The sequence below is a fragment of the Panthera pardus genome, unplaced genomic scaffold, assembly GCF_024362965.1.
Source record: "Panthera pardus isolate Hobbes unplaced genomic scaffold, ASM2436296v1 HiC_scaffold_16, whole genome shotgun sequence".
NCBI lineage: Eukaryota > Metazoa > Chordata > Mammalia > Carnivora > Felidae > Panthera > Panthera pardus.
Window position 1 is genome coordinate 156,300,076 of NW_026526721.1, and position 27,020 is coordinate 156,327,095.

Here is a 27,020-nt window from a genome sequence, read left to right on the forward strand (position 1 = left end):
ACGGTCACAGGACCCCCTCGTGGAGCTGGTCAGCGGCCTCGCCACGGGCCCACCTGCCTTCCCTCCCCCGCCCCCCAGCCTGTCCTCACAGGCGCCCTCGCGCCTGAGACACCACTCCCAGCATGCCACGATGTGGCTGCAGCTCTCACTTATTCCCGACTAGCCCGGCGGAGAGTCCCGGGTGCCCACCAGCCGTGCCGGGCGCCGCGCGGACGCCGGGGGTCCCCCGAGCCCCCCGAGTCGAGTCTGGGTCCGGCCGCGAGACGAGCCGGGCTGAGGCCTGGTGAGTGCTAGGAGTCCGTGGGGGGGGGGGGAACGGGGCCGTAGTGGTCCGCCAGGACTTGGGGCCAGGGCAGGCCGGAGAAGCAAGCGCTTGGCCAAGAGTCACCGGGGAGGGTGTCTACCGAGCAGTCGCCGAGAGGGGGCCCTGAGCAGCGAGGATGTGACGCCGCGGGGTTAAGGTGGCAGAAAAGTCCAGAGAAGGAGACTGGGCAGGAGAGGGGCCAGGACTGGACCCAGGGGGCCTCAGGGTCACGCCCCTCTGTCCCGGACACCATGCCTGCAGCCTCCGGTTACATCAGCTTCTTCGGCAGCTGAGCCCCTAGCTCACTGGAACTTGCAGCCCAGGAAGCAGCCCTGCTTTTTCACGTGTTGTTTGGTCACTTTTTTTTTTTTTTTTTTTTAAATAAAATACAAGCCTTTCAGTTTGTCCCGATGCCGTTTTCACCTCTCCTTTCTGGCCTTCATCACCGAAGCCTGTCGTGACCCTTTTGAATGCCTTCCGCTAGCACCTTCGGTGGCCTTTCCGCCGCCTTTACTGCTGGTTCCATTTCACGCATCCTCCGTTCTCACAGCTGATTGCCAGTGTGAACCTGTCATAACGCGGTACGCTCCCTCCGACTGCTACCTGGCGCCTTCCTTCCCTGTGCCAGGAGCCCATCTTTCCCTCCGGATGTCGGCAACGCCAGGTGCTTTCTCGGTTTCCCCGACAGTTAGAGCATGGACGGGTGACTAACTTCTGCCCAGTGGGGCCGGAGGGTGAGTCTCCTGAGGGACTTCTGGGCGAGATTTTCCTTCTGAATAGAAAGAGACTCCGAGGAGAAGCCGCCTTTCCCCACCCCTGCCTCTGAACAGGAGTCTGTGACGACAGTTTGCCCGGAGCCGCGGCATCCACTTGGCGACCACGACGAAAGCCAAGATCCTGACCGCGCTGCGTGGAGAGAGAGCCCAAACCTGCCTCGCTCCTCAGTGCCATCACTGGGCTGTCCCTTCAACCCCGGGACTGGCCCACACCGCGACGTTTGTGACATCACACCTCGCGTGCATTTAATAACTTTGAGTCTTTATATGGAAACAACTCCGACAGATCCCAGGCTATGAAAGTCCCCATGTCTCATCGATACTTACATTCTCCCGTAAGTTACTGAGCGTCTTCTCAACTAAACACGTCATATCTGCGGCTTAGGAGTCTACGTAGACTGAAGGCCCTGTCTGGGCATGTTTCTCTCCCCTAAATTACCAAGTTCTCTTGGTCACACGGGCCGATTTTCCAACGAGTCCATTCTTCTCGTGAATTTTGAGGTGCTGCTTGTTCTACTCTGACGTTTTGGGCCTCGTCTAGAAACCCCAATGAGGCGGCCATTCCATTCCATGCAGCCATCTGTCTGCCTTTCCTTTCAGTCACAAGTCCTGGCCTCCAGCGTGAACCAACACCTGGTCTCCCTCTCCTCAGACTCTCCGGCATCGGGGTGGGGGGAAGCGGCCCGGGAGCCGAGCTCCCGGGAACCTCGGGCGTGGCTCCTGCCTCCGCAGTCTCCTCGGAAAAGCCCTCCCGGGCGCTGCCCCCTGCCCCCTCCTCCAGTCCCAGAGCTCTTGCCCCCTCGTCTGTCCTTTCCTCGGAAGGCAGTCGGGCTCGCCGTCTGCCTCCGGTCCCCGCGACACTACGCCATACGCAAGCCTAGGGACAGAGCCGGCAGAGGAGGGACACTGCCGGGGAGGGAAGAGGTGTGAACACTCACACCTCATTCTCAGGAGACGTGGGGGAAGTTTAGGGGGACGGGCAGCGCGGACGCGTGTGGGCGGATCAGCTTCCACATACGGGCCAAAGTGCCAGCACCCTTGCCCGGCAGCGCGGGCCTCACGTTTGCGTCCTCCGGTCCCCCCTGCGGGCCCCGTGGCCGCGTGTGGTCCGCAGCAGGCTTCCTCCGAGCTGCCAGTCTGTCCTCTTGTCCTGAGGCCCGGCATGCAGCTCCTCCTTGAAAAGCCCGGACTCCCCTCCGTGGGAAAACCTCCCGGCGTAAACTCCTCACCTGTTCTTTTTCCCGTGTGTCAAATCCTTGCAGCCTCCCCTCTTGACTTGTTCGCCTGGCTCCCTTCCTGGACTTTTTCCATCCCGCACAGGACTGTTTAGTCCCCTCTAAAATGTTAGAGCCTAGACTTCTTCTAGCAGAAAGATCAGCTAGCTTTTATAGGAAACAATTAAAACAACAGTAACCCTTACGCTCGCATGCAGTTTTTACACCCGGAGGAACCGTGCTCGTGCGGGCGAAGCCGGCAGGAGGCCCGACCATCACGCCGCACCCCTGGGAGAGGGGCGACGCCTGCCTGAGGGGCACCTGGCCGCCCTGTCCCTGGTCCTCACGGAACTTCCCACGTCGCACTCGCGGTAACCGATCTGCGCCAAGTGAGGCCCCACGCCCACAGCCAACGAGCCCAGGTCTCAGGATACAAACACAGGGCTGCGTGGCTCCAAGCCACCGTTCTCCCCGATTCCCTCAAATTCCGTATTTTCCAGAGGAAAATGCCGAGGAAGGTGCCGTTGACCCTTGAACAACGCAGGTTTGAAGCACGCTGGCCCACTTACCCACGGATTTTTTTTCCCAAAACATAGAGTACAGCAGATGTCTTTTCCTTATGGTCTTCTTAATAATGCTTTCTTTTCTCTAGCCGCCTTCATTATAAGAATACAGTATATAACACCTATTAATATACAAAATATGTATTAATCGACTATGTATGTTATTGGTAAGGCTTCCAAACAGCAGGCTCTGAGTAGTTAAGTGTCTTGGGGGTCAAAAGTTACATGCAAATTTCAACTGCGTGGGGGGGGAAAGGTCAGTGCCTCTAACCCCCATGTCGTTCATGGGTCAACGGTGAGCTCCTCTGTGGCTTTTCTTGAGAACGGTTCTCATTATTTATTGATTTTCAATAATTTATTGTCACGTTAGCTAACGTATAGTGTAAGCAGCGTAACTATTTAACTAGTTAACTATCATAGAGTGTAAACAGGCTTCAGGAGTAGATTCCGTGATTTGAAAACAGGTTTTGGATTTCGGCACACTACGGTTTTGCTGGACTCGTTCGCCGCCCCGCCTCTGCTCCCGTCCGGTAGGGAAAGGGGCAGCAGCTGTGGGGAGGACGCTGGAAGGCCGACCTGTCTGATGAAGCACGTTTCCACCCCTCGGAGAGTAAAAGACTGTCTGAGAGGCCCCCCCGACAGTCTTCTGGCAGATTCTCCTGCTTCTCTCTTAGCTTTCTCCTTATAGAAATGGCAGATTCTGAAACGCATGCTTTCAATTTTGATGACGTGCCATTTATTGATTTGTTCTTTTATGGATTGTGCTTAAGGCGCTGTATCTAAGAAATCTTTGCCTAATGCAAGGCACAAAGATTTTATCCCATCCTTTCTTCTAGAAGATTTATACTTTTAGGTTTTCTGTTTAGGTCTATGAGCCATTTTGGTATGAAGCGTGGGTCCAGGTTCACTTCTGTTTTTCTGGCATATGGATACCCAACTGCTTCCACACCATTTGTTGAAAAGACTATCCTTTCTCTACCGCACCACATCTGTGTCTTTGTCAAAAATCAGCACATCCTGGTGTCTTTCTCATACTATTGGTTTTCTTCAAATATCTGATGCTCTGAGGTAGGATCTTCACAGAAAGAAGGACTAGGTGATCTTTGGTGATCTACTCCACCTAAGACTGGGTGACAAGAAGGGGCACTTTCCAGGGGCCTCCTCTCCCCGTGTCTCATCCGCCTTCACACTGTCCTCCCTCTGGATGGCCAGCGGAGGCTCTGTGTGTGCGTATGCCAACCTTTCGGATTTATGATTTTCTTGTGTTTTTCCTTTTGTGTAAATATGGTTTCCGGACGAGGCAGAAGTAAATGGGAAGTCTGATTAGACCGTAATAAACCTTAGGGGTGTGTGGACTCACTTCCCCATCGAACGTTCACCGGTCCTCCCCAGATACAGAAAGCGGAGGTGGAGAGATCGCCAGGGATACCACATACAGAGAGCTGGCTGGCTGGCTGTGGTCTCATTCCTCACGTCTTCAAAAAGCTCTCCTGGCCACAGAAGACTGTGGCTCTGTGTAGGGGGTGGCAGCGGTGGCCGGCACGGCCAGGCAAAGCGCAGGGATGCTAGAAACCACAGGGTCAGTAGCACGTACTTGGCCAAGAATCGGGCCACAGTCTGTCATGACAAGACCTTTTTCTGTTTTCCTTAATCATCTTTCACCATGGACTGGAGTCTGCCTCTTTTTGGGTTTTTTTTGAGGAAAAGTATGTATGTATGTATTTCTACTATCTAGTTAGTAATTAGGAGAGCTAGGTTTTAAAAACTATGTTGGGAGGTTTTTTCGTTTTTTGGCCCTAAAAGTATCAACAACCTTGGCCCCACAGACCACTCGTTTCAGCTTCCGGAGTAATTAGCCTAAGACAGGCTCCAAAGCATTTACAAAGGAGCAGCACTGTCCATTGCACAATCTACTCCTGACCTAAAGGAGAACACAGTTTCAGCTTAAAGAACAAAATAAAAAAACTTCAAAATTTCACATCTTGTTACGATATCACTCTGGGTGATGACGTTCCATCTTAAAAAGGGGGGAAAGGAGGAAAAAAGCAAACACAGAGTGTGGCACAAACAGACTTAAAGACTTGTTCCTTTTGTTACGGGGCCTCTGCTTAACGCTGTTAGACTCTCTCGTTAATTCTGATCTGGCTGTTTACACACATTTTTAATTTGTTCAATCATTTCACAGACCAGTAGCTTCACGGTTCAGTTTGTTTCAGGCAAAGTGGAGTGTTACAGAAAAACCCCAGACTATCTTCAGGTTGGAAAAATTAATGGATGGAAATGACCGGTGGCTTCTTTTTGCTCTAACTGCAGAATGGAGTTCCTTCTGCAAATGTAAAAAATGTTCAGGACTAGCATAAAAGATACAAACGCAAACATACCCCTGGATTTCCCCACCTTCCCCTGTCGTTCTCTGAAGGGCCAGAAGCCGCCACATTTTCAGCTGCAGGTTTGGCTGGTGCTGACTCTGGAGAAAGAGCCAGGCTGGGGCACGGACTCTGAGACGGGGTCCCCGCGCCCCAGGGGACAGCAGAGGCTGTGCGCACAGCTGGTTTGGGCACACGGAGCCTGGAATATCCCCCAGTAGGCTTTTCCCTCAGCTCAGTCGGTGGCTGCAAAACTTGGGAAACAACGGGCGCCCCCCCACCCCCGCCCTCCCCGGCACATCTGCTTATTTACTGGTTTTCCTTAAAGCAAATGGACACAAACCAAAAATTTAGTTCTCATCAATCTAGGAAGTATTCCTATTTCCTATTCCTCATAGGAAGTACTCCTATTCCTAGGAAGATTTCCTATTCAAAATCATAAAATATCTCACAAACACATGCAGTTGGGAAGAATGACAGAACCGCCCCCGCCCTCCCTCCCCTCCCCACCCCCCCAAGCTTCTTGAAGACAGGGACACGGCCAACACAACGGATTCCGCCTTGGAAGCCCTTCATCTTCTACCCTCCCCCCCCACGCAGAGGACTACTCCCCTGGGGCTGGCACTCCCCACTCCCATGTGGCTCTCCTCCCCCAATGTGTTACACCTACATGATGCATAGGACTGCTTTCCGTGTGTTAAAACTTCACGCGAGCGGCGCCTGGGTGGCTCAGTCGGTTGGGCATCCGACTTCGGCTCAGGTCATGATCTCACGGTCCGTGAGTTCGAGCCCCGCGTCGGGCTCTGTGCTGACAGCTCAGGGCCTGGAGCCGGCTTCCGATTCTGTGTCTCCCTCTCTCTCTGTCCCTCCCCCACTGGCACTCTGTCTCCCTCTCTCTCAAAAATAAATTAACATTAAAAATTTTTTAAAAAAACACAAAAAACTTCATGCACAGGCTCCAGGGTAAACGGGCTCCTGGCGTGCTGGGGTTCTGACTCCTATGCTCCTGTAGCAAGGACTCACCCTCCACCTGCGCCCTCGATCCCACAGCTGCCCGGTGCCCCACCAGCTCCACGGGGGACTGTCCGCCAGCCCAAGGAGGGGTGTTGAGGACGGACACACAGTCACGCATCTTCTCTTCGAGCTGGTCTAAAAACACACGCGGGGGTCCTCGCTGAGGCTAACTGGACAACTGATACCTCAAATGGGAAGCAAATCAGCCAGTGACACAAGACCCCAGTACCCCATCCGCAGTCTAGTGAGGACGTGAGCTCTGCTCCAGACAAATCAGAAGGCAGTTTTATCAGGAAACATCACAGCACTGCTGACACACGTTTTGTCTGGGGCCAAACTGCCACGTTGGGCACAAACCCAGGGTTAGAAGGGCCTCCCCTGTCCCCACCCCCCCCCCCCACCCCCACCCCCGGGCAGGCCTGCAAAGCTCTCCATCTTGCTCAGGCTTCCAGCCCGCCGTCGGCATGTTTCCTCCTCCCCTTGCTGTCCCTGCCCTGGACACGGGACCTCGCAAACAGCGAGTACTCGGTGCGGGTGGGATCCCGCACAGGGGAGAGCCACGGTTCTCAAACTGTGCCCGGAGGCACCCCCGAGCACTGCTGGGAACTCTTAGGGGTGCCACACGATATTCTGAATTTTGGAGAAAACCACAAAGACGCTCAGCTTCTAGCCGATGTCAGTTGAAAGCCCACGAAGGTTAGTCTTCCTCCTCACCTGGTGCTCAGTCTAATACCCAGTGAGAGGAGCCTTACTGAGGGGGGTGGTTCTGCCCGGGGGAGCAGAGAAAGGTCGTCTGGGCACCTGGGGAGCTTGGGGCCAGGCCGGCCTGTGTGGGTGCAGCAGCCGGGTGCCGAGGGCAGCCCGAGAGGACTGGGCTGCTCGAGGTATGTGGGAGAGGGAGAGCAGATGTGGCCCCTCACCGAACGGGGCTGGAGTGGGGTGCTGATGGGTGGGAGGGCCCTGCTCCCCAGAAGATGTGAAGACGTATTTTCCCAGTACTGCACACACCCTGATCTCGTTCCAAGCAAAGGGAAGTCGCACGGTGACATTTTAGCTTAGCCACGCGTTGTGACATAGGCTTACTCAGCTCACCTATAAACTTAACTGCTGACCGCCGCCCTCTCCCTCTTCGCACATGTGTTCTGCCTCCCAAACCACTGGCTTATAACCTGCTCCGGGGGACGGATTTCTCCCATTTCGTCCTTTCGGTGTAATAGCCATTCACTGGGTGCCTGTGGTGGGCGCCCTCAGTTTCACCCCCTGCGATTCCCATCTGCTGGTATCCATGCTTTGGACGTGGATACCTTCCCTGGGGTATGAGTGGGAGCTGGAACCTGCCTCTAATCAACAGAATGTGACAAAGGTGATGGGGTGTCACTCCTGTGATGGGCCGCATTATGTGACGAAGGCGAAGAGATTTTGCAGATGTAACGAATAAGCTGACTTCAAGTTAACCAAGAGAGAGATTCTCCCGAGTACGCTGGCCGTAATAAGTCGAGAGCCCTTTCAAAAGGGGCGCGGGCTGTCCTTGAAGTCAGAGACTGGAGAAGGAGGCTGCCGTCCCGCAGAGGTCTACGGAGAGGAACACGAACAGGAACTGTGGGTGGCCTCCGGGACTCAAGAGTGGCCCCAGCACACAGCCGGCAAGAGGATGGGGAGCTGACAGTCACTAGCACAGGAGACGCATCTGGCTCACAACTGCAGAGCCTGAAGAGCCTTCTCCAGTTGAACTCTGATGACACCACCGGTTAAGCTGTGCTCACAGAGACCGTGAGTTACTAAATGCGTCGTTCCGGGCCACTAAGTGTGCGGTTGTTTGCTACGAAGCCACAGAAAACCAACACGGTGCCCAAGGCAGAAATCACTTACGCTACATTCTCGGTGCACTGAGCACAGGAAGCAGTTAAGCAGAGATGATCTCCAAAATTTTACGGTTTTAAATAAGTGAAGATTTCAAACACGTTTTAAGTCTGTGCTACAATTTTCGTCTGCCCGCTGATCGAGCCTATCCTTTCAGTCTCGAGCAGATCCAAATTCCTGCGGGTTGCTTGGCTTTTCTGACACACCGATCCTGGTTTTTCAGGATTTTGATGGCTCTATCCTTTGGTGAATTCTAGACTTTAATTCCAAGCAATCCTACCTGAAAAGAACCCCGGGGTCAACAGGGTGTTGTACTTGTGGACCCCTAGAACCGTTCACAGCGAGGAGGCCAAGCGGGGTGTAAGAATGGCCACTTCCACCCAGGGTGTGGCCCAGGAACGGTCGGTCACTCCGACCCAGTGACTTCTGTGAGCCCTCTGTGTTGTAACTTTATGAAGATCCAAAGCTTTCCGTTTATTTATGAGAAACTGACAACTTTCTCCTTAACGCTTTTTGATCTGTAGGTTTTTTCCAAAGACCTAGAATTTCAAGCTAGAATGTATACTCCTCATTAGCTAATTACTGACAAATTCATCTGATAGTGTTCGACTATCATCAGCTGCTTTGTCAAAGGGATTACCTACTTCTTTGGGCCTGAAGAGAAAAACGCTTTTGCTCTAATTTCCTCTGGGCGTCACCATAGCGAAGCTGGAATACTTATTTTAGCCTCTCTTGAAAGCTGTGCAAAAGGGCAAAGTCAAAGAATCGCCCTCTGCCCCAGAGCAGGGTCAGAGCAGAAGGACAGGCTGACTCCAGATCCTCACTGTGAGGACATGGGAACCAGCAACACGTTCACCCTTACGGAGACGCGGCTCTCAGGGGAGCAGAGGGGATCCCATCCGCCATGGCGACCACTCAGCGCCATCTTCTGGAACCTCCTGGAGGGGCCTCCAGAGAGCACCTGTGCCTGGCCGAGGGGGGCCCAGGGTTCCTGCTCCCCTGGGGCCGGCCTGGCCGCCTCCGCCGTGTCTGAGCCCTCGCTGCTCAGAAACACGATGGAGACATCCAAAGAGATATTTGCAAATGCTGTCGCTCACCATATTCAACTCATTTTCAGAACTTTGCCGGGGCGGGGGGGGGGGGGGCGTATTTAGTTAAAACTGATTGTGACCACATTTTCACAGGCAGAGCTTTGAACACTGTGAGCTATTGCTGAAATCTCAGAGGCAAGAAAGGACCCACCACCCCCTGTTCGTTGCGAAGCTGAAACAAGAGTCACATCGTAACGCTGGTAAGTTATCGGCACGTGGGCAGCTGTCTCTGGCACGCGCATCGTGGCCCAGGGGGCACGGGTTACTTATGGTACCGAGGGTCTCACGGGATGAGTCACGCGGCTCCCAGTTTACGACAGTCAAGACAGGCAGAACGCACTCTAAAGCCGGGTGTGCTGAAGTCTCTCCCCCAAGCAAACGCCTTCTTCGTCTCCCTCGTGGCTCTCAGAGCTGTGCTGTATCCTTTGAGAAGGTTAAAGCTAGTCAGCTCTACAGCACAAAGCAGATGAAGTGAACACTACATGCCACTTACCACATCCCAAATTCTCTCCCCATCTGTGGGGAGGCAGGCATTTTAAAGGATGGTGCCACTGATCACAGGACTGTCGTCTGAACGCTACGGGAGCCGCCCGGGGGATGCCCCCCCCCCCACAGCGTGCACCCCGAGTCTCCGCAGGGAGAGCTGCCCTGCAGCAATCCCAGAGGCCATCGCCTGCTCCGACACCTCAAGCGTAGCAATGACGACACCGAGGCAGAGGTTACGAGACTTGCCCAAGCTTGCCTGGCTTCTCCGCGCTGGAGCACAGACTGGATGGAATCCAGGCCTCGGACTCGTAAATTCTAGAGCACCGGGTAAGGTCCCTTGACCCGAAGGAGAGGGCCCGAATGACCGCAGGTGTTCCAAGCCCAGACCTCCTGTTTTCCTCCCGGCACTTCTCAGACTCCCAGGGGCAGGGCCTGTCTCGAAGGGTCCTCCAGAAGGTTAATGCTGCTGCCTCGCACCATGGCGCGGCCACGACCCTCTTTGGGAACACACGTGCAAGTATGGGGTCGCCCGTCAAGGGGCGCAAGCTCGCTGTTTCATGTACACCAGCAGCAGCTAGGTACTAAGAAAACAGGCAGGCTCCCTCCTGGCTATTCCAGGACGCAGGTAGGTAAACCACGATCACGTGCAGCACGAAGGATGACCGTGCTGCGGTGGAGACCCAGAAGTCTGAAAAGAGGAGGAGAATGTTTCCAGGGGAGACAAGTGGGCGGAGGGAAGGAGCCAGGAGAGGAGAGAGACGAGAAAGTGCAGAGGCAAAAGCACGAGCGGTGCCCTGGGAACCTGGTGCGCTTCTGTGTGGCTGCAGAGGAGGAGGGCTGGCCGGGAGCTGGCCGGGAGACGAGGCTGCAGACACAGCCACGGGGGGGGGGGGGGGAGGGGAGGGGTGGGCAGAGAGAGGGAGACACAGAATCCAAAGGGGGCTCCAGGCTCCAAGCGGTCAGCACAGCGTCGGGCTCAAACTCAGGGACCTGAGCTGAAGTCGGACGCCCAACCGACTGAACCACCCAGGCGCCCCAAATGTTTATTTATTTTTGAGAGACAGCCACAGAGCGTGAGCAGGGGGAGAGACTGGGGGGGAGGGAGACACAGAATCTGAAGCAGGCTCCAGGCTCCGAGCTGTCAGCACAGAACCCGACGCGGGGCTCGAACTCACGGACCGTGAGTGAGATCATGACCTGAGCCGAAGTCAGACGCTTAACCGACAGAGCCACCCAGGCACCCCTAGAGTTCCGCTTGTATTGGGGAGAGAAAGCTGTGGTAGTGAAAGGGCAAGTGGGAGGGACAGGGGAGCTGCAGGAGAGTCCCCGAACAGAGACGGTGCAAGACCCTAACAGATTCCTCAGCATATCCCTGACTAACGAGGAAGTTTCCCTAAACAAGTCCCCACGTTAGGGACCTCAATTCCTAACCCTAGCAATGGAAACCTAAAAACACAGCTTGTTACCTTAATGAGCGGTTCTTGGTCACACAGATCTCTCAGATGATGGAGAAGAAGAATCTTAGTTCATCTAAAAGCTGATTTATTAACATAGTTCATCTATTAGTTACATCTCAGAGGCTTAAGCTACGTTCGTATACTCTGTAGAATGACAATCTCTGTACTTTTTAAAGTACCAAATGAAAATAGAGACATAAGGGAAACCAGCAGGATATGCTGTGATTTTGAAAATGGGTTTGATTTTCAACTTAGTGCTTGCTCCTTTGAGGAATTCAAAGGTATAATTTAAGAGTCTGGCAACTGAAGAATTATAATCAGCACTTGCAAAGTCACCAAATATACAGCACTTCCAGATCTGCTCCTTCCATACCGCCCTATGTCTTACTTACTGCCCTACTTAAGACGCACACAAGGTACACGAGACGTCTGCTGGATGAATGAGCGAAACCCGCGATCTGCAGTGGGCACCCTGTCCCGAGCCCAGGACTGGGTCGCCCTCCTCATGGCTTTTCCCCTCCACATTCTGGCTGAGGAGTCTAGGTTCAAGATCAGTGGAAGAACTTTGCGGACCTAGATATTTTCTGACTAGTTGCAGTAGCCGTCCACTAATCTCTTCTTGCTTTGAGTTGCCTTCACTATGAACTCTTCAACATCCCTGGTGAAGCTGCTCTGAACCACACGTCACCACCACCGCTGCCCAAATAGCCGACACCCACAGAACAGGAGTGGAAACGCAGAGTCTGAGGAGCCACGGCCGTGGGGGGAGAAGAGGAAGTGCATGCTCTTACTTCCCCTATAGCCACGCATCTGTATCTTTCAGAATCTTCTTTCCCAGATGTAAAATCCGGTTTGCGTTACGGATGGCTAATTACGGCAGGGAACCGGAGTGAATTGTACCAGGTAATTTGAATATACAACAAAAGAACCATAACAACAACAAAAAACGTTCAAAAGCATGTGCGTATTACATTACTGAATTGTGAGTAAGTAAGATAAAAACCAACTAACCCATCTAATTTGTATATCACACTTGAGGTTAATGTTAACAAAATACCAGATTAAAAAAAAACCAAACTTATAAAGGCTGAATGTCTCTCAAGTGTTTTAAGGGGAGTTTTTATATTACATTTGAATATCGTTCTCTTTTTTCAGCATGTTATTCCTGAAGACCCATCTTTAAAAAGGAAAGCAGGAGGAGGAAGAGAGCGATTTGAGTCCTTCATTTGTGCTCAAGGAGAAGCTGGGGTTGTTTCTGCCATGCTAATTGCTTTGACGATGCACAATAAGATGTATTACATTACATGAGATTATCTAGCTTTTTCCTCCCCATCCAACCAAAGCTGAGCGAAAGGTAAAACAGAGGGAGTGAGAACAGTACACAAGTTGTTCTTAACTGTATTTTACTACGAAGTTACTGCAAAAAGACTTTTTCTCTAAGTAATTTTACATATGTCCTATTACTGTCATTTAAAGAAATAATTTTACAAAATATTCAACTCTTCTTGCTGTGCTCATGTCTGATTCTGCAGGGCAAGGGTATTTGCATCCTGTTACCTGGATTGTAATGGAACCTTTCATGATGACAATATTGTGAGCCTTTCTCTATTCATATTTTCTTAAAAAGAAAGAAAGAAGGAAAGAAAAAAGAAAGAAAGAGAAGAGAAGAGAAGAGAAAAGACATCCCAAGCCTGCAGCATGCTAAACTACTCTGATGTGCTCTTGGACCCATATGAAAACCCTGATGTGCCTGCTCAAGCAGGGTGCCATTTATGTAACGGCAAGAAGGTAATGTCCCCAAACCCATTCCGTCCCACTTACCTCATCTAACCGAACACTCGGAAAATTCACGCTCGCCCACTGCACATACTTTGAATACAACAGTGCTGTATTCGGAAAAGAGAGGTTTTCTGTGAACACTTCCAGGTAGAGACTATGACTCCTCGTGGTCTGAAGAGAAACTTCTCTCCGATGGCTCTCCGACGTAGGACGCCATCCTGTTAACACGGCACACAGAAGCTGACGCCTCTCTCACTGGGTTACCGTATGGAAAGTCCCATAACGTCAGCAGGACGAGGTCCTTCAGCTGGTATGTGTCCATTTTTGCGTGTGTGCACTGAGGCCAAATTATTATTCCAACGATTATGTCTATCGCCTAAGGCGACAGGTGTTTAGATCGTCTAGTCCACGTGAACGAGCGACCCTGTAGGGGGGCGGGTCTGGAACCCTGGACATCGTGGCGGAGATGCTAATCTGACTTCACCGCAAAGTGCAGAGAGGCGACGCCCGCTCTGGGGCCACGCGTAATACCACCTTCAGCCCGGGGACATTCCTGTCAGGGAGACTCGCCCTCCCATTTCAACTGTCCTCCCTCAAAAGCAGATCACACTGATTCTGACGATGGTCTCACAGCTGTGAGAGTCTAAATGCAAATGGAAACTCGATGAAGGCGGATTGAGTGCGATTTAATCCTCTGGAAGCCCGGGAGGATATTAGAGAAGGGGAGCTTAATTTTGAAAAGACATTGTATTTTTCTGTGGTTCTCTGTTCCCTCGTCAGATCAGTGGAAATGAACTCGAAGTGCCTTGCAGAGCCGGCTGGCGACAGTGCTTCTGCAGGGCCCCGTTTGTGCTTTCTCTGGAGGGATGCCACCGTCACAGTGCTCAGAACAGTGGAAAATTTGTATTTTCGCTGCAAACAGGCAGATGGTTTCAAGCCTAATGGAGGACCATTTGAAGATGCCTGAGTCTGTATTTTGCAGCTCAGGGACAACTGTGTCTGGCGTTATTGTTTCCCAGAAAAATCAACTTCAAGGGGATTAGCCACGTGCTAACCAACCATTTCTTCCTGAGACTGCCACCGTGTTAAGACATAATCAACTCACGAGAACCTAAGTTTTTTCTTCTCTCTACAGTTAACCTGATTGATTGGCACACCCTGTGTGTCGGCAGGACAGGCCCGAGTTCCAGAGAGGAAAGATGTACGTATGTATTTTAACAGACAATTCTACAAAACAGGGGTATCTGGACTGTCACAAGCATTCCTGAAATTAGGGATGAAAGACAGCCGGGTCCTATAGCCAAATGTGAATGAAAATCAAACCCGCTCGGCACCCCCACGACGACGACAGCTCATTACCACTCAGCCACCCCCTGGCCGAGTGCGCGCGGTCTGAACGGGGATCTGAGGGGGCCTGGGGGGGGGGGGTGGGTGACACACAGCTTCCCACTGGGGGCAGATCGGAAATGCTGACGCAGTTGTTTTAAGAGAATATGGAAAAGGGAGGCAAGCAGAGGTGACTGTCGAGACGCCTGGCGGTCTCCACCGTCCCAGGCAGGACACCGGCGATGGCTGAGAACACAGCCGACGCCCAGGCGCTGGACGGGCTCTTGGGAGCATCACCCTACTTCCTGTGGTTACTGTCCCCATTGCAGAGGGCACTCCAGCATTACTGAGTCAGCGGCTTATCTCAAAACCAGTGCTGTCTAGACCTTAGGGCCTCTGTCACAGAGCACTCTTTTTGACCAAGTGAGAGGGACCACACAAATGGCAAACAATTGTCTTTATTCCCTGCCTTGTTGCAACAACAAAAATTATGTGCACTATGATCTCAAGCAAAAGCTCTACTGTGGCAGGGCCATAAACGAAGCTGCACTCAGGATCTGGCAGGAGGCAGCTTCTGTTAGAGCTCTCAACTGTTCAGCCTTTTATTTCCTGTCTCTCCCACCCTACTTTGTACTTTCCTCAGCCCAAGCCCGGAGAGAGGCTTCTGGAGAGGAGGGACAGAGAGTGTTCTCCTCCCTGGGATGCATGCACTTCTTGGTTCCAGGTGAGACAGCCGCTCGTTTGCCGTCTGGTATGGCCGCGTTCAGAGGCGAGTTAATTATGACCATCGAAGGGGTGGGCCGTTTTCTTCAGGGGACAGCGAGTTCAGTTGGCGTCGGGCTGCATCTCCGACGGCGGGATCTGAATGAGGTCCATTCCAACCTCTGCTCTTACCAGGAAAGCAGCCCGCATATCTCCCAGGCCCCACGGGGGTCAGCGCACTGGAGGGGCTCCCCCACCAACGCCTGGCCAGCACGGGCCACTCGGAGAGGAGATGAGCCCCTCAACCCCAAGCCCCCCACTAAGAGAGGGCAGTCTTCACCAGGGCTGTCACCCTTATCCTTGACACACAGCTTCCCAAGCAGGAACGCTGGCCAAGAGCACGGGCCACGAGTCTGTGGCCATCCTGGGGGAGGGGTTGAGACCAGGGGTGCATGAATGAGCATCTGCAACGATCCACAGGAGAGAAAGCAGGATAGTTTGCTAAAAGGAAATGAAGCGGAGAGAGAGAGAGAGAGAGTGAGCGTGCACGCAAATAGTAACCCAAACATGAAGAATGAAGGTTAAAAGGAGGGCGGCGTATGGATGACATAAAATGCAAAGAAGGGCCACTCTGGGCACGTAGGCCTTTTCCTTTCTTGAAAATCAGGAAAAAGAAGAAGAGACAGAGATGAGGAGTTGGGGGGGAGGGGAGAAAAGAAAACGGTGACTGACCTACGCACACAGATTCCACAGAATCCTACCCTGCAGCTCTGACCATGTTGATCTCGTACCGCTATTCCTACTAGAAACTCGAAGCTCTCATTTATTTCAAGCCCACTACGCGTGAATGTCGCCACTGAAAGAGCAAGTACCCAGCGGAGCCCCACTGTAATTTCTGAACGCAGCCCACTGCCCGGGGAGGTGGCCCCAGTTTTCATTTCCAGAAATTCACTTGAAGTCCAATGAGTTTTGGTTGACTCGCATTTCAAAATGACCTTTTTGGGTTAAAATACAGCTGGAGAGTAACCGTTTTGAAGGAACCACAGAGCTTGGGCAGGGTGGGGCGGTGGGGGTGGTGGGGGGTGGGGTGGGATCTGAGGCAGCTCACGGCCAGAAAGTAGGTAAATGTCCAAAGCAGGCAGTTCCTTCTCTTTTGCAAGGTCTCCCAAGGGTGGCGTATGAAACCCATCCATTTCCAAGGGCGGAGCATTAAAAAGGAGTCTTTTGTCTCCCGGTGGTCAAGTTCTACATTGCACTCAGCAGAGAATTCTGTTATCTATACCCATCTGCTCTATGGTGGAAAACGGTGGACAAGCAATAGACTCAGACTCGGTTGCCGGCCTGGACCCGACTGCTTACTTACCCCGTGTGGTTATTCCTGTCATTACGCCCATTTCACAGAGGAAGAAACTGAGGCCCATAGATGTTTGGTAACGTGCCCAGGGTTACTCAGCAGTGAAGCTGGGATTCCCAAGACATGTATACCTGACTCCAAAAGCCATTTAACACCCAGGGCATGAAACCACCCATTGTGCTCCTGGCATATTTGATACCCTTCAGAGAACCAAAATGCTTCATTTAGGGCCAATGTTTTGGCACACACATAGACATGACAATTCCTTAGCGAGTTTCTGGGTGGTAACTATTTAATCATACGTCATTTTTCACAGAAATGATTTGTGCACAGCTATCCTGAATAAAGTTTAAATAACCCAGACCGATGTCTTTGGAAATGGTTTTCTACAACTTACATTAAAAAAAAAAAAAAAAGAAAAAGCGAACTCATTAGTCCAAGAAGTCAAAAAAAGCAACCTGGTTTTATTCTGCTTCTAATCAAAACAATATTTATCACATGGGAAAGGAGAGGCGTTGGTGCTGTGTTTCCCAGACATTTGGCAGTTCCTTTTCTCTCGTGCCTGTGACTAAAACCAGACTCGAAAATTAAAAATACGCCTCTCATTTTTTTTTTTCAAGACAATTCAAACAAAAGAGCCTGCAAATCTACCCACACGAACACTGCTTTAAGCAACTTGAATGAAGAACCGGAGAGAATCTTGAGATCCATTTACTTTCCAAATAACAAATAGATTTTTTTTCCTCCAGCTTGGTTTGGGGGCGGGGGGGGGGGGGGAGCGGGGAGGTCAAGAATTTAAAGTTACAGCCCTGGTAACATAGTTACCTGGCAGACAGTAACTGCTTTGTATACTCTATCTGAAAGGACAGCCACCAATAAACAAAATAAAAACCCAAAAATTTATGAGAAAAAAATTCATTTCCTTCCAACCACATGTTTAGGAGAGGAAAACACAACACTAAACCGATTTTTGGAAGGAAAGAGGAACGAGGAGGTGACGTACTTTAGAACTGAATTTCATCATCCAATGACCCTTCACCAGGTCTGCTATTCTGTTCTTTGTTCTCCCACCACTGTCTTCACCTGTTCACATCCTTTTCTCTCATTTGTAAATGGCGTCACCGAAGACATCTGGTTAAATGCATGAGATATTCAAAATCCACCACTGAATCTTAGTTCACGGTTTTCCTGGGGAACTACGAGAGCAGAATAATCCAGACTCATTCTCTGATTCCAGAGGGGAGGTGAGAACATACAGTCAATGCAATGCATCAAAAGACAAGTTATTTCAAATATCCATGTCATGTACCTAACAATCAATATATTAAGTTATTTACATTGCCAATTAAAACCCTTTCAGGGTAATTTCTAATTTCAGAGGGATTTTAAAGCGAAGTTAAACTCATTTTAGAACCTACTATGTGCCAACCCACTGTGTCTTCACAAAGTGAACTGTATTCTATTTAATGTCAAATCCTGTTTGTCCTGAAGCATCAGAGAAGTAGTGTAGGAAGGGAGCAAGAACACTGAACCCAGCACCTTTATTTGACCATTTAAACTTTCAGAGTCTCTGTCTTCTCACCTATATAATCCTGGAGTGACACCTGCCAGGCCGTTCCTCGGAGGCTATGTAAGAATTACTTAAGATAACGGATTTGTAGGGCATCTGGGTGGCTCAGTCGGTTGGGCGTCTGACTTTGGCTCAGGTCATGATCTCACGGTCGTGAGTTCGAGCCCTGCGTCGGGCTCTGTGCTGACAGCTCAGAGCCTGGAGCCTGCTTCGGATTCTGTGTCTCCTTCTCTCTCTGCTCCTCTCGCACTCATGCTCTCTCTCAAAAATAAATAAACATTAAAGAAATTCTTTTTAAAAAAAGATAACGGATTTGCGGGTGCTCTGGTGGCAGCAGCATTCCATACGAATGTGAACAGTAAGCACTCTTCTCTCCCAGGCCACATGCAGGTAGGACTCTGGGTCTCTGAGCAAAGGCTCCATCCCCCAGGAACGACCAACTCTACAGTCCATACTATAAAGGGGTAGGAAGAGGTACAAAGGTCCCCAGGATGGCTCAACAAGAACGATGGTATCGAAGTCCAAAGAACTATCTTGAATGTTAAGTTGGAGGTAGTAAGGTGGTAAAGAATTGAGGGGAAACTTGGGCAAACAGCCAAATCTATACTGGTTGCTATTTATGCAGAAAGAGGAAGCCGAGAGAACATAGGACTTCAGAGCCAGAGACCGGGTATGCAGCATGGGCTTTGTGGTTTTGTCATGGGCTGATTGCAGACAAATCACTTACCCGTTTTTTTCTTTTAACTTATTACACACAAGTGGAGAGGCCAGTATCATGTATCCCCATATCTACCTACCGCTTCGCCTCAACAATTAGCACCTCGCAGTCAAACTGGGTTCATCTGCCCCTGGCCTCCTCTCCTGGATTATTGGTACATTAGTTATCTATTACTGTGTTAACAAATTACTCCGAAATTGAGTGGCTTAAAACAACATGCAGTCATTCTCCTTCCTTCTGTAGGTCAGGAATTTGGAAGCAGCCGGGTGGTTGTGGCTCAGGGCCTCTCATGGTTGTGCAGTCAGGAAGCAGGGCTGCAGTCATCTGGGCGACCGACTGAGGCTAAGAGCTGGCGATGACAGATCATGGTGCACGGGCTACATCTGGCCCACTGCCCGTGTTTACAGGTAAACTTCTGTTGGGATACAGTCTATTCCTTTCATTCACGTATTACCCGTGGCTGCCTTTGAACTACAACAGCAGAACTGAGTAGTTTTGATAGAGACTGTATGGCCCATACATCTTAAATATTTACTACCTGATTCTTTACAGAAAACGTTTGCCCACCCTTGGACTAGAGAATCTCTTTCCAAGATGGTTCACTCACTTGGTTGTTCCTAGTCATCTGAGGCTCTCCACTGGCTGCTTGGGTATTGGTTCACAACCTTGGGGGTTCTTCAGGTGAAATCTGAAACTGGCCCCCATACATAAAGGGCAAGGAGAGCCTGAAAAAAGAGGCAGACCTGGAGTGGTCTCCAGGTAGGCAGCAGGGCAATTACATGCGAGGTCTGTCTTGAGTGACCACAAGACGAGTAGATCTCCATACGTGCCCACCAGAATCTTAAAATTTATATAGAGATCTTAGGGGGATTCGGTCATATATACAGTCCAGATGGTCTCAACAACTATTCTCTCAAGGCTGTGTCTCCAAAATGGCTCCTGGGATTGGAGTAGTGGTTAGAACGGACATTCCAAGGACAGGGGAGGAGCCTCTGACTGCCCAGGGTCCAGGTCTTGGGTCAACCAGCCACCACATCCTCTTGACCTCCTCCAACATTGAGCATCCTCACAACATGGCGGCTAGTTTCCTAAGAGCAAATGATCCAAGAGGAAGAAGAAGACAGAAGCTATATATAGACATACATATATATAGCTTCTGTCTTCTTCTAGGTCATTACAAATTATACACACACACACACACACACACACACATATACAGCTTATATATATATATATATATATATATATATATATATATATTAAGCTAGGTCATTAAAAATTTATAACTATATATAAATAAATTTGTAATGACCTAGCTTCAGAAGAGACTTAACACTATTCTGTAGTATCCTATTGGGATGGGACTTCAAATGGGTGTACATAGTAGAGAGGCAGGGAACATTGGGACCCATCTTGCAAGCTAACAACCACAGTTAATGACCCTTTCCTTAATCTGTAAAATCAGGGTTTGGGACAGGATTGCGAATTTTTCCTCTAACATTGGACAATTACATGATATAGGGAATTTCTGATAATTCATATTTTTGTGTTTTGGTCACAGAATGCACTTAATACTTGCTGAATTTTAAGATCTGTATTTTAATTATGACTCATGTATGAATTCAGTGTAATTTACTATTTATGTTCTTAGAGCCATTATTAATGTAGAATGATTATTTTCCTTTAATTAGGTATTATTTCAAAAAGTTCCTAAACCAAACATTTCTTGTTCTCTGTATTCTATTCTCAGGACACAGGGGCAAATCTGTGTTGTTCTTAAGGATTTACTTTAATGTTTAAATTTTCTAGTCTATCAATCACTGAATTTTCAGCCCAATCTCTTAGGTTTACATTCACTGCATGATATAATATTCAATCATAATCCTGAGGTTCTGTGGCAATAGAAATCAATGGAAAATAATACCATTTATTATATTAAGTATTTTCTACTTTAGCAATTTACTAGTAATTAAAAACAAAAGTTAAAAAGTCTATGGTTTCCTGACATAGTAAATACTCAATAATGGTTTCCTAAATCCCAAATATAACATGCAGAAGATAATTTCAAAGTCAAAAGACTAGAATTTAGTAACAGAAAAAGGCACAAAGGGCTGGGGCTTTGACCCTAGTGATGTTCATTTAATTACGGACTCACTTACTCAGCAAATACAAAATCTGTGTCTGGTGTAATCCTGTCCCTAAGAAGCTTCTCGTCTGGTGGTCACGGACAAATATCTTTGATCTTAGTGAGCCGACAATATAGTCTTTAATATCGTAAACAGATGCATTCATAACAGCCCGGGCATTTTCCTAGAAAAGGAAGGCCTGCTTTCACACATGCTGGCCCTCAAGGCAACATCATTATTATTCTAGTACAGAATCTGAGGTTGGAACTCTTAGAACTTTTACTATCTTGCCAGAATATACATTTTTTTTCTTTTAAAACATATAGTTTTTATGGGCGAAAGAGGCGAAAGGGATTGAGAGCACACTTGTCATGATGGGCACTGAGTAGCACAGAGAATTGTCGAATCACTGCACTGTGCACCTGAAACTAACACTGTATATGATTATACCAGAAATAAAAAATATACACATGGTTGTAAGCATTCTGAAATCTCTAAAGTAATGTGCTGTAAGGTGAACTTTTTTCTTTACAAATGCAGACACATTTTGATGACAAACGTGAGCCAGGGTCAAAGCACAGGGTGTCACCTGGGCAGCACCGTGAACTCGAAGCCGTTCCACGTGGAACAGAACCGTCCTCTCGGGCGTCCTCTGCCCACCGTGCTTCCAGTTTACCTACATGTTGGCTAGGAAAATGCTACATTTTATTCTGTTTCCTGGCCTGTTCGGTAATTTCCCCAAGTAAAAATAGCTCTGGTTCTCATTTGGCTAGATTTCTTACATCTGGGGAAAAAACTAAGAGCTACAATTTAAAATTTTGCTTAGAAAACCAGGGGAATGAGATGAGCAACAAATTCCAACCCTGTTTACTAGAGAAGACAAAAATGATCAGAGGCTTTCTGGAGCTTTAGTGAAGCATCTTATTTCAACGTCTATCGGCTCTGTGTACCTTACAGCACGCTTCTCCAGCGAGAACAGAAAATGCAGGGGAAAAATGTCTACACATCAGTGGTAAGAAGAGGGTTGCTGTAGAGTCCAGATACTTCTCGCAAAGTAAAAACGACTTTAGAATTCTGTCTGGCTTGATTTGGGTTTATTTGACCATCTTTTGGGAGCCACCTTGTCGCTGATATCAAGCACGGTCTTTTCGGGGGAAAAAGCACAGAACTTGGGCTTCATTAGGGCTCGGGTGTGGGGACCTGAGGAAGTGCTCGGACCCGAGTCCTCGGAGCGCCCTCTCCACCTAGTGATCCCAGAAAGGCATATGACCCAGCTGTTTCCATTTTCGCCAGAGGACCTATTGTAAGGCTCCTCTTTTCTTGTCCAAGGACGTCACCTGTCATTTACTTAATATATTAGCTTCTCAACTATGTGGGAGTCCACAAACGCAGTTTGAGGGGGCGGAGATGTGTTCAGAGTCTACTGGGCGTCAGGCCCTGTGCCGGAGGAGGGAACGCAGGGGTGAAGAGCCGCCTGGCCGGGTGCGGCGGGGTGGGGGGGGGAGGCACAGAGGTGGGTACCGGGGGCCTCCCCGTGCCACGCGGCAGCGGGGCGCTCCCCCGTGAAGCCGAGGGCTGGCTGCCAGGAAGCAGGGCGCTTGGGGACTGTCACCAGTGCACCTGCCAGTCCCTCCACTACGGCTGCTGCCCAGCTGCATGCGGGCCGTGAAAACGGGGAGTCACGACCGTCACCTAAACCGGTCTCACGGCACCAGTTTCCCGGAATTCCTTCCCGGCGGGCCCGGCGACCCAGGGCCCCCGAGCTCGAGGGGGTCCCTGCCCTGCTTCGCCACCCTCGTCTCTCCCTCCCCCCTCCCCCCTCCCCCCCAACACACAAACACACACTGTGTCTCATCGGAGCCTCGCTCTGACCACGCGCGCAGTGGGCACCACCTCCCAGGGCCTTGCTGTGCTGGGGAGATGCCAACACAAGAGGAGGGGAGAGGTCCGCTCGGAGGGGCCACCCCAGGTCTCGAGGCCCCGTAGCCCGCGAGGCCGGCACCCGGCTTGGGGCCCTGGGAGATGGGCCGTCCGTCCTTGAGGACTGAGGCCGCGTCTGGCACCGACGGCCAGTGCCTTTCTCGGAAGCCGGTTCTCTCTCCGGACTCCTTTCCTCCTGACCCGCACGCTGGGACACCAGCCTGTGACTACACATTCAACAGTCCGGCGAAACTCTCCCTTAAAAGCCGGGTTTACCCACCCCGACTCGAGAGCACAGAGGCAGGGCAAGGGAAGTTCAGAGATGACTGCTAAGTGCCGGAAAGGGTTTAAATATACTTCCCTCTAGGAAACAGAGACGGGCCTTGAGGCCACTGGCCCGCTGGCCCAGCCCGGCAAGGGTCCCACACCTGTTTCGAGGTCCTCGAGGGCCATACTTAGCACCGTGGGCTCCTCTTAGAAGTCTTTATCTTGTTCTGACTGATTTCGGAGGCTGTCATCTTTCTGAAAAGCCGCGTCTGGACCCAGCGCCCTGGCTTCTGTGGGTGGTTGGCCCTGGGACGCCTGGCTGCCCGGAGGCCGGTTGAAGTGGGAGCTCTTCTGAGGACGCGGGGTCCTCGCGCTCTAGGACGCTGAGTGGCTCCTTCCTATTTTTAACTAGATCTCAAAATTACCGAGAACTGAGCACGTCAATTTGAAAAGAAACAAAAGGGCGTCGCGAGGATGATATTTACTCTCTGGAATTCTTGCAAAGGTCTTACCGACTGGAACCTGACTCTCTGAGAATTCTGTCTGCAGAGCAAACCATTTTATTTTCTCCAGTTTGCCTCTCACCTTCACGTACATCTGACCCGCCTGTGTACTTAGAAATGCCACAGTTCCCTATCTGACCCCCACGAAGGACCTGCCCTCGGTACCTCTCCTTTCGTCTGTCCCCTCCCACCACGGCTAAGAGGAACAGCTACCATGCACAGAGCACTTCTCCAAATGGCTTCAGGGCTCCTGCAGTAGAACAGCGCTGGGCAAAATGGCAGATTTCTGGGCCTTCGCACAGAGCACGCAATCCAGCCCTTCGTTTCATAAAACAAACACTGAGGTGCGAAGAGGCCATCTGCCTCATTTATGGTGGCAGACCCTGGCCCAGACCTTGCTAGCTCTTGGCACTCCCCTGAACATGCTTGGGATCTATCTTTGCTGGGGATTCAGGATTAGGGGGCGGGGGGCGGGCACTAAAGCAATAGGAGGGGTTTTTTACATGTAGGTGCCTGGGCCCCACCTTAGATCTAGGGAATCTGACTCTTTAGGTGTGGGGCCCAGGCACATGTGTCTTTATCTAAACTTCTCCATTCAAGATGCACTGCCCAATTTAAGAACGGACTTAAATTTCTCAGTCACGTTTTGTCCGTAGAATGAGAACCTGAATTGAAAAGTAGTGATTCAAACGTAAATTAAACATAAAATACTAATTATTCAAAAGTAATAATTTCTGTTGACAATTTTACCGTCGATTTCTGGTCACTTAACAGTGAAAGAGCCCAGGGATGGGCTAGGTAGGTATTAATGAGATTTATTCCAAAATATGTCTTCAATAACTCCAGTTTTGACCTGGGGCCCACTGACTGACCAGAGGACACAGCAGAAGCCCTCTCTGCCTTTGATGTATGGGCAGAGCCCCGTGAGTTAGGCTCTACTTATTCACAAAGCAGATAGTTAAATGTCAGTTGAAAGAAAGAGAAGACAAATTCTACATCCTAGAAATGTCAATAGTTCAGCGAGTAAACTGAAGACGTGCCAGTTCATCTGAGTTTCTGAAAAGCATTAAATGGGCGACCTTTCCTATCTAGGACCTTCTGGGCTTCTCAGGACCTCTGCACAGTGAGGCTCAACAGGCAACGTAACACAAATGTCTGTCTCAACTGACAGAAGCGTGAACCTCTGTGGCCCGTGCTGCAGTGGTGACCACACCACGAAGCCCGGGCCGGCACGAGGGGGGACAGGAGAGGGGCAGCTGCCACAGGCTCCACCGTCCAGCCTCCGTCCCAGGTCAGATTTTTAGATCGTGATTTCAACACAGTATAGTGGAGAGAGGAATGCTTCTACTTGGTTTGTGGTTCCAGGCCCTAAGGAACCCCGAGCACAGCACTCACCACCCCTGTCCACTCGATGGACCGGAGACATCTGAGCGGCACACATGTGAATTTAAGATCATCTCTAGTGCAAGCTGGCTAAGAATGTCCTGTTTTAAGGCATTTGAGAGATATGCGGACTCAAAACCTGTAGGATATTTCTGTCCCTCCAGAACCTTAATAGCAAAATCAGCACCAAAATCACGTTTTCTTAGAAGGTGATATTAATCACAGAATCACATCTATGGCTTAAGAAAAAAGCCCAAAGGGACTTAAAATCTTTTAGGCTGTTTTCTTCTTTTAAAATAACATGCGACAGGGAGGGGCGCCTGACTGCTTCAGTCAGTACAGCATGGAACTCTTGATCTCAGGGTCATGAGAGCAAGCCAGACATTGGGCACAGAGCTCCCTTTAAACAAACAAACAAACAAACAAACAAACAAACAAACAAAGTAAAATACGAGACAGAATTTTGGTTAGCGCTTCATCTTTCAATGACGACGAGTGTAAATAAATTTTGCCTTTGAATTAGGGCTTTGTTTCGCTGTCAGGTAGGGTGTGATGGGAAGCCAGGGGAAGCCAGGAGCTGACATGATCTGACAGATCACTGTCCACAGCAAACACTCACACCTCTGAGCCCCCCCAGAGCGAGCACAGCAGCCCTGCAGTGGGATTTCTAGGTAAATGCATTTAGTAATACGAGACACGTTAATATCCAACATCATTACAGAGCCTTTGCTTTTCCGACAAATGCATGGCAATGTGCCATCCCGATCGAGAGGAAAGCCTCACTCGCATGAAGCAGGATCTCACCTTGACAAGGAATTCAGGGGTGCACAGGTGGCCAGGGGGTTGTTTGCCCCAACGTATGGAACCTCGCTAGAAATGCAGTCGCTGCAGAAACCTGATTTACCAAAGCTCTTCCTAAGACAGTGCTATACAATTAAAATACGTTTTTGCTTACATACCCCTGAAAATGTTTGGGTGCTATGTGCCCTCCCATACTATTTTATGTTGACATCTAAAATCTTCACCATGGGGGCCCTTGGGTTGGTTCGTGTCCGACTCTTGGTTTCAGCTCAGGTCATGATCTCGTGGTTCGTGAGTTCAACGCCCCCACTGGGCTCTGCACTACGAGTGTGGATCGTGCTTGGGACCTTCTCTCCCTCTTTCTCTCTCTGCCTTCCCCCCCCTCTACCATGCATGCTCTCTCTCTCTCTCTCTCAAAATAAATGAATAAACTTTAAAATAAAATATTTAAAAACTTTCACCATAAATTAGGTAGTTATGAAAATGTATCTTCTAGCTTCCTGTAGATATTGCATATTACCATAGTGTAAATATTAAAAATAAACTATTAGCTCACTCTTTTAAAGATGTCCAAGAAATACCACAGGGATGTGATATCCACCATCACCTATTTAAGAAGTAGATGGACACCCTCTTCATTAATAGTAACAATTTTGTTTTTCCTTCTTTTCTCCTCTTTGAAATCATATTTTCTTGCCATTTCTCCCAAAGGATTTTATGCTAATAATTTTTTTTTCAGCCTGAAAGTGTCAATCATGGTCATACTTTAATAATATGCTCATAAATGGAAATTTAAACGTTTAAAAAAGTTCCGTGACTATAAATCTCACTGTGAGTGTTTAAAATTTTCTTCCGGACCACTGGTCATCACAAGTATTCCTGGTGCCTAAGTGGTAAAAATCGCATACATAGAATGCACATATTCGTAAGCAATTACTGGACATAAGTTCCTGGATACATTTTGGAAATGCACCTTTTAAGGAGATGAATTTGGCTGTGGCAGGCGGGAGGGTGGGTGCCTTTACAGAATGCAGTTTAGCCCCTGACACCTCCATTTGGCAAGGTTCTCTCTCAGGGGGGAGGCTTTCACCGTGGGGACAAGGCACAGGGAGGACAACTGCTTGAAGAGAGGCGGTGTGGCCCCGGACAGCCCGGGAGGAACCACAGGGCACCCGGGCCTCCTACGACCACATCTGAGGAAAGAGGGTGAGTGTAAGATTTGGGATCTGAACAACGAGGCCGTTACAACTGTCTGTGCCCACACGCTTGTCACAAGTCTAAGGAACCTGGCTGTGGGGGTGGGGGGGGGACTGTGCTCTGCCCCCACCAGGTTGCTGACTTTTCTGCCCCTCACCCCTAGAGTTTCGGCCTGTCCTTTATTTTCTTTTAATTTTTATTAAACAAAAAAATTTTTTTTACTCTTTATTTTTGAGAGAGAGA

The 27,020-nt window shown here is 49.9% G+C and overlaps 1 protein-coding gene across 5 annotated transcripts in view; it reads right to left on the minus strand.

Annotated features, from left to right (window-relative positions):
• Window positions 1-27,020, minus strand: part of ANO10 (anoctamin 10) — a 283,194-nt gene that overhangs the window by 34,732 nt on the left and 221,442 nt on the right. For 2 of the 5 annotated variants that reach the window (XM_019418543.2, XM_019418540.2), the window contains exon 13: window positions 15,836-16,214. The exons of the other annotated variants lie outside the window; for them this stretch is intronic. In XM_019418543.2, the coding sequence (XP_019274088.2) occupies window positions 15,924-16,214 (291 nt within the window). In that variant the 3' untranslated portion in view covers window positions 15,836-15,923. Of the gene's footprint in view, window positions 1-15,835; window positions 16,215-27,020 lie in introns of those variants that run through there. 5 annotated transcript variants of the gene reach the window in all.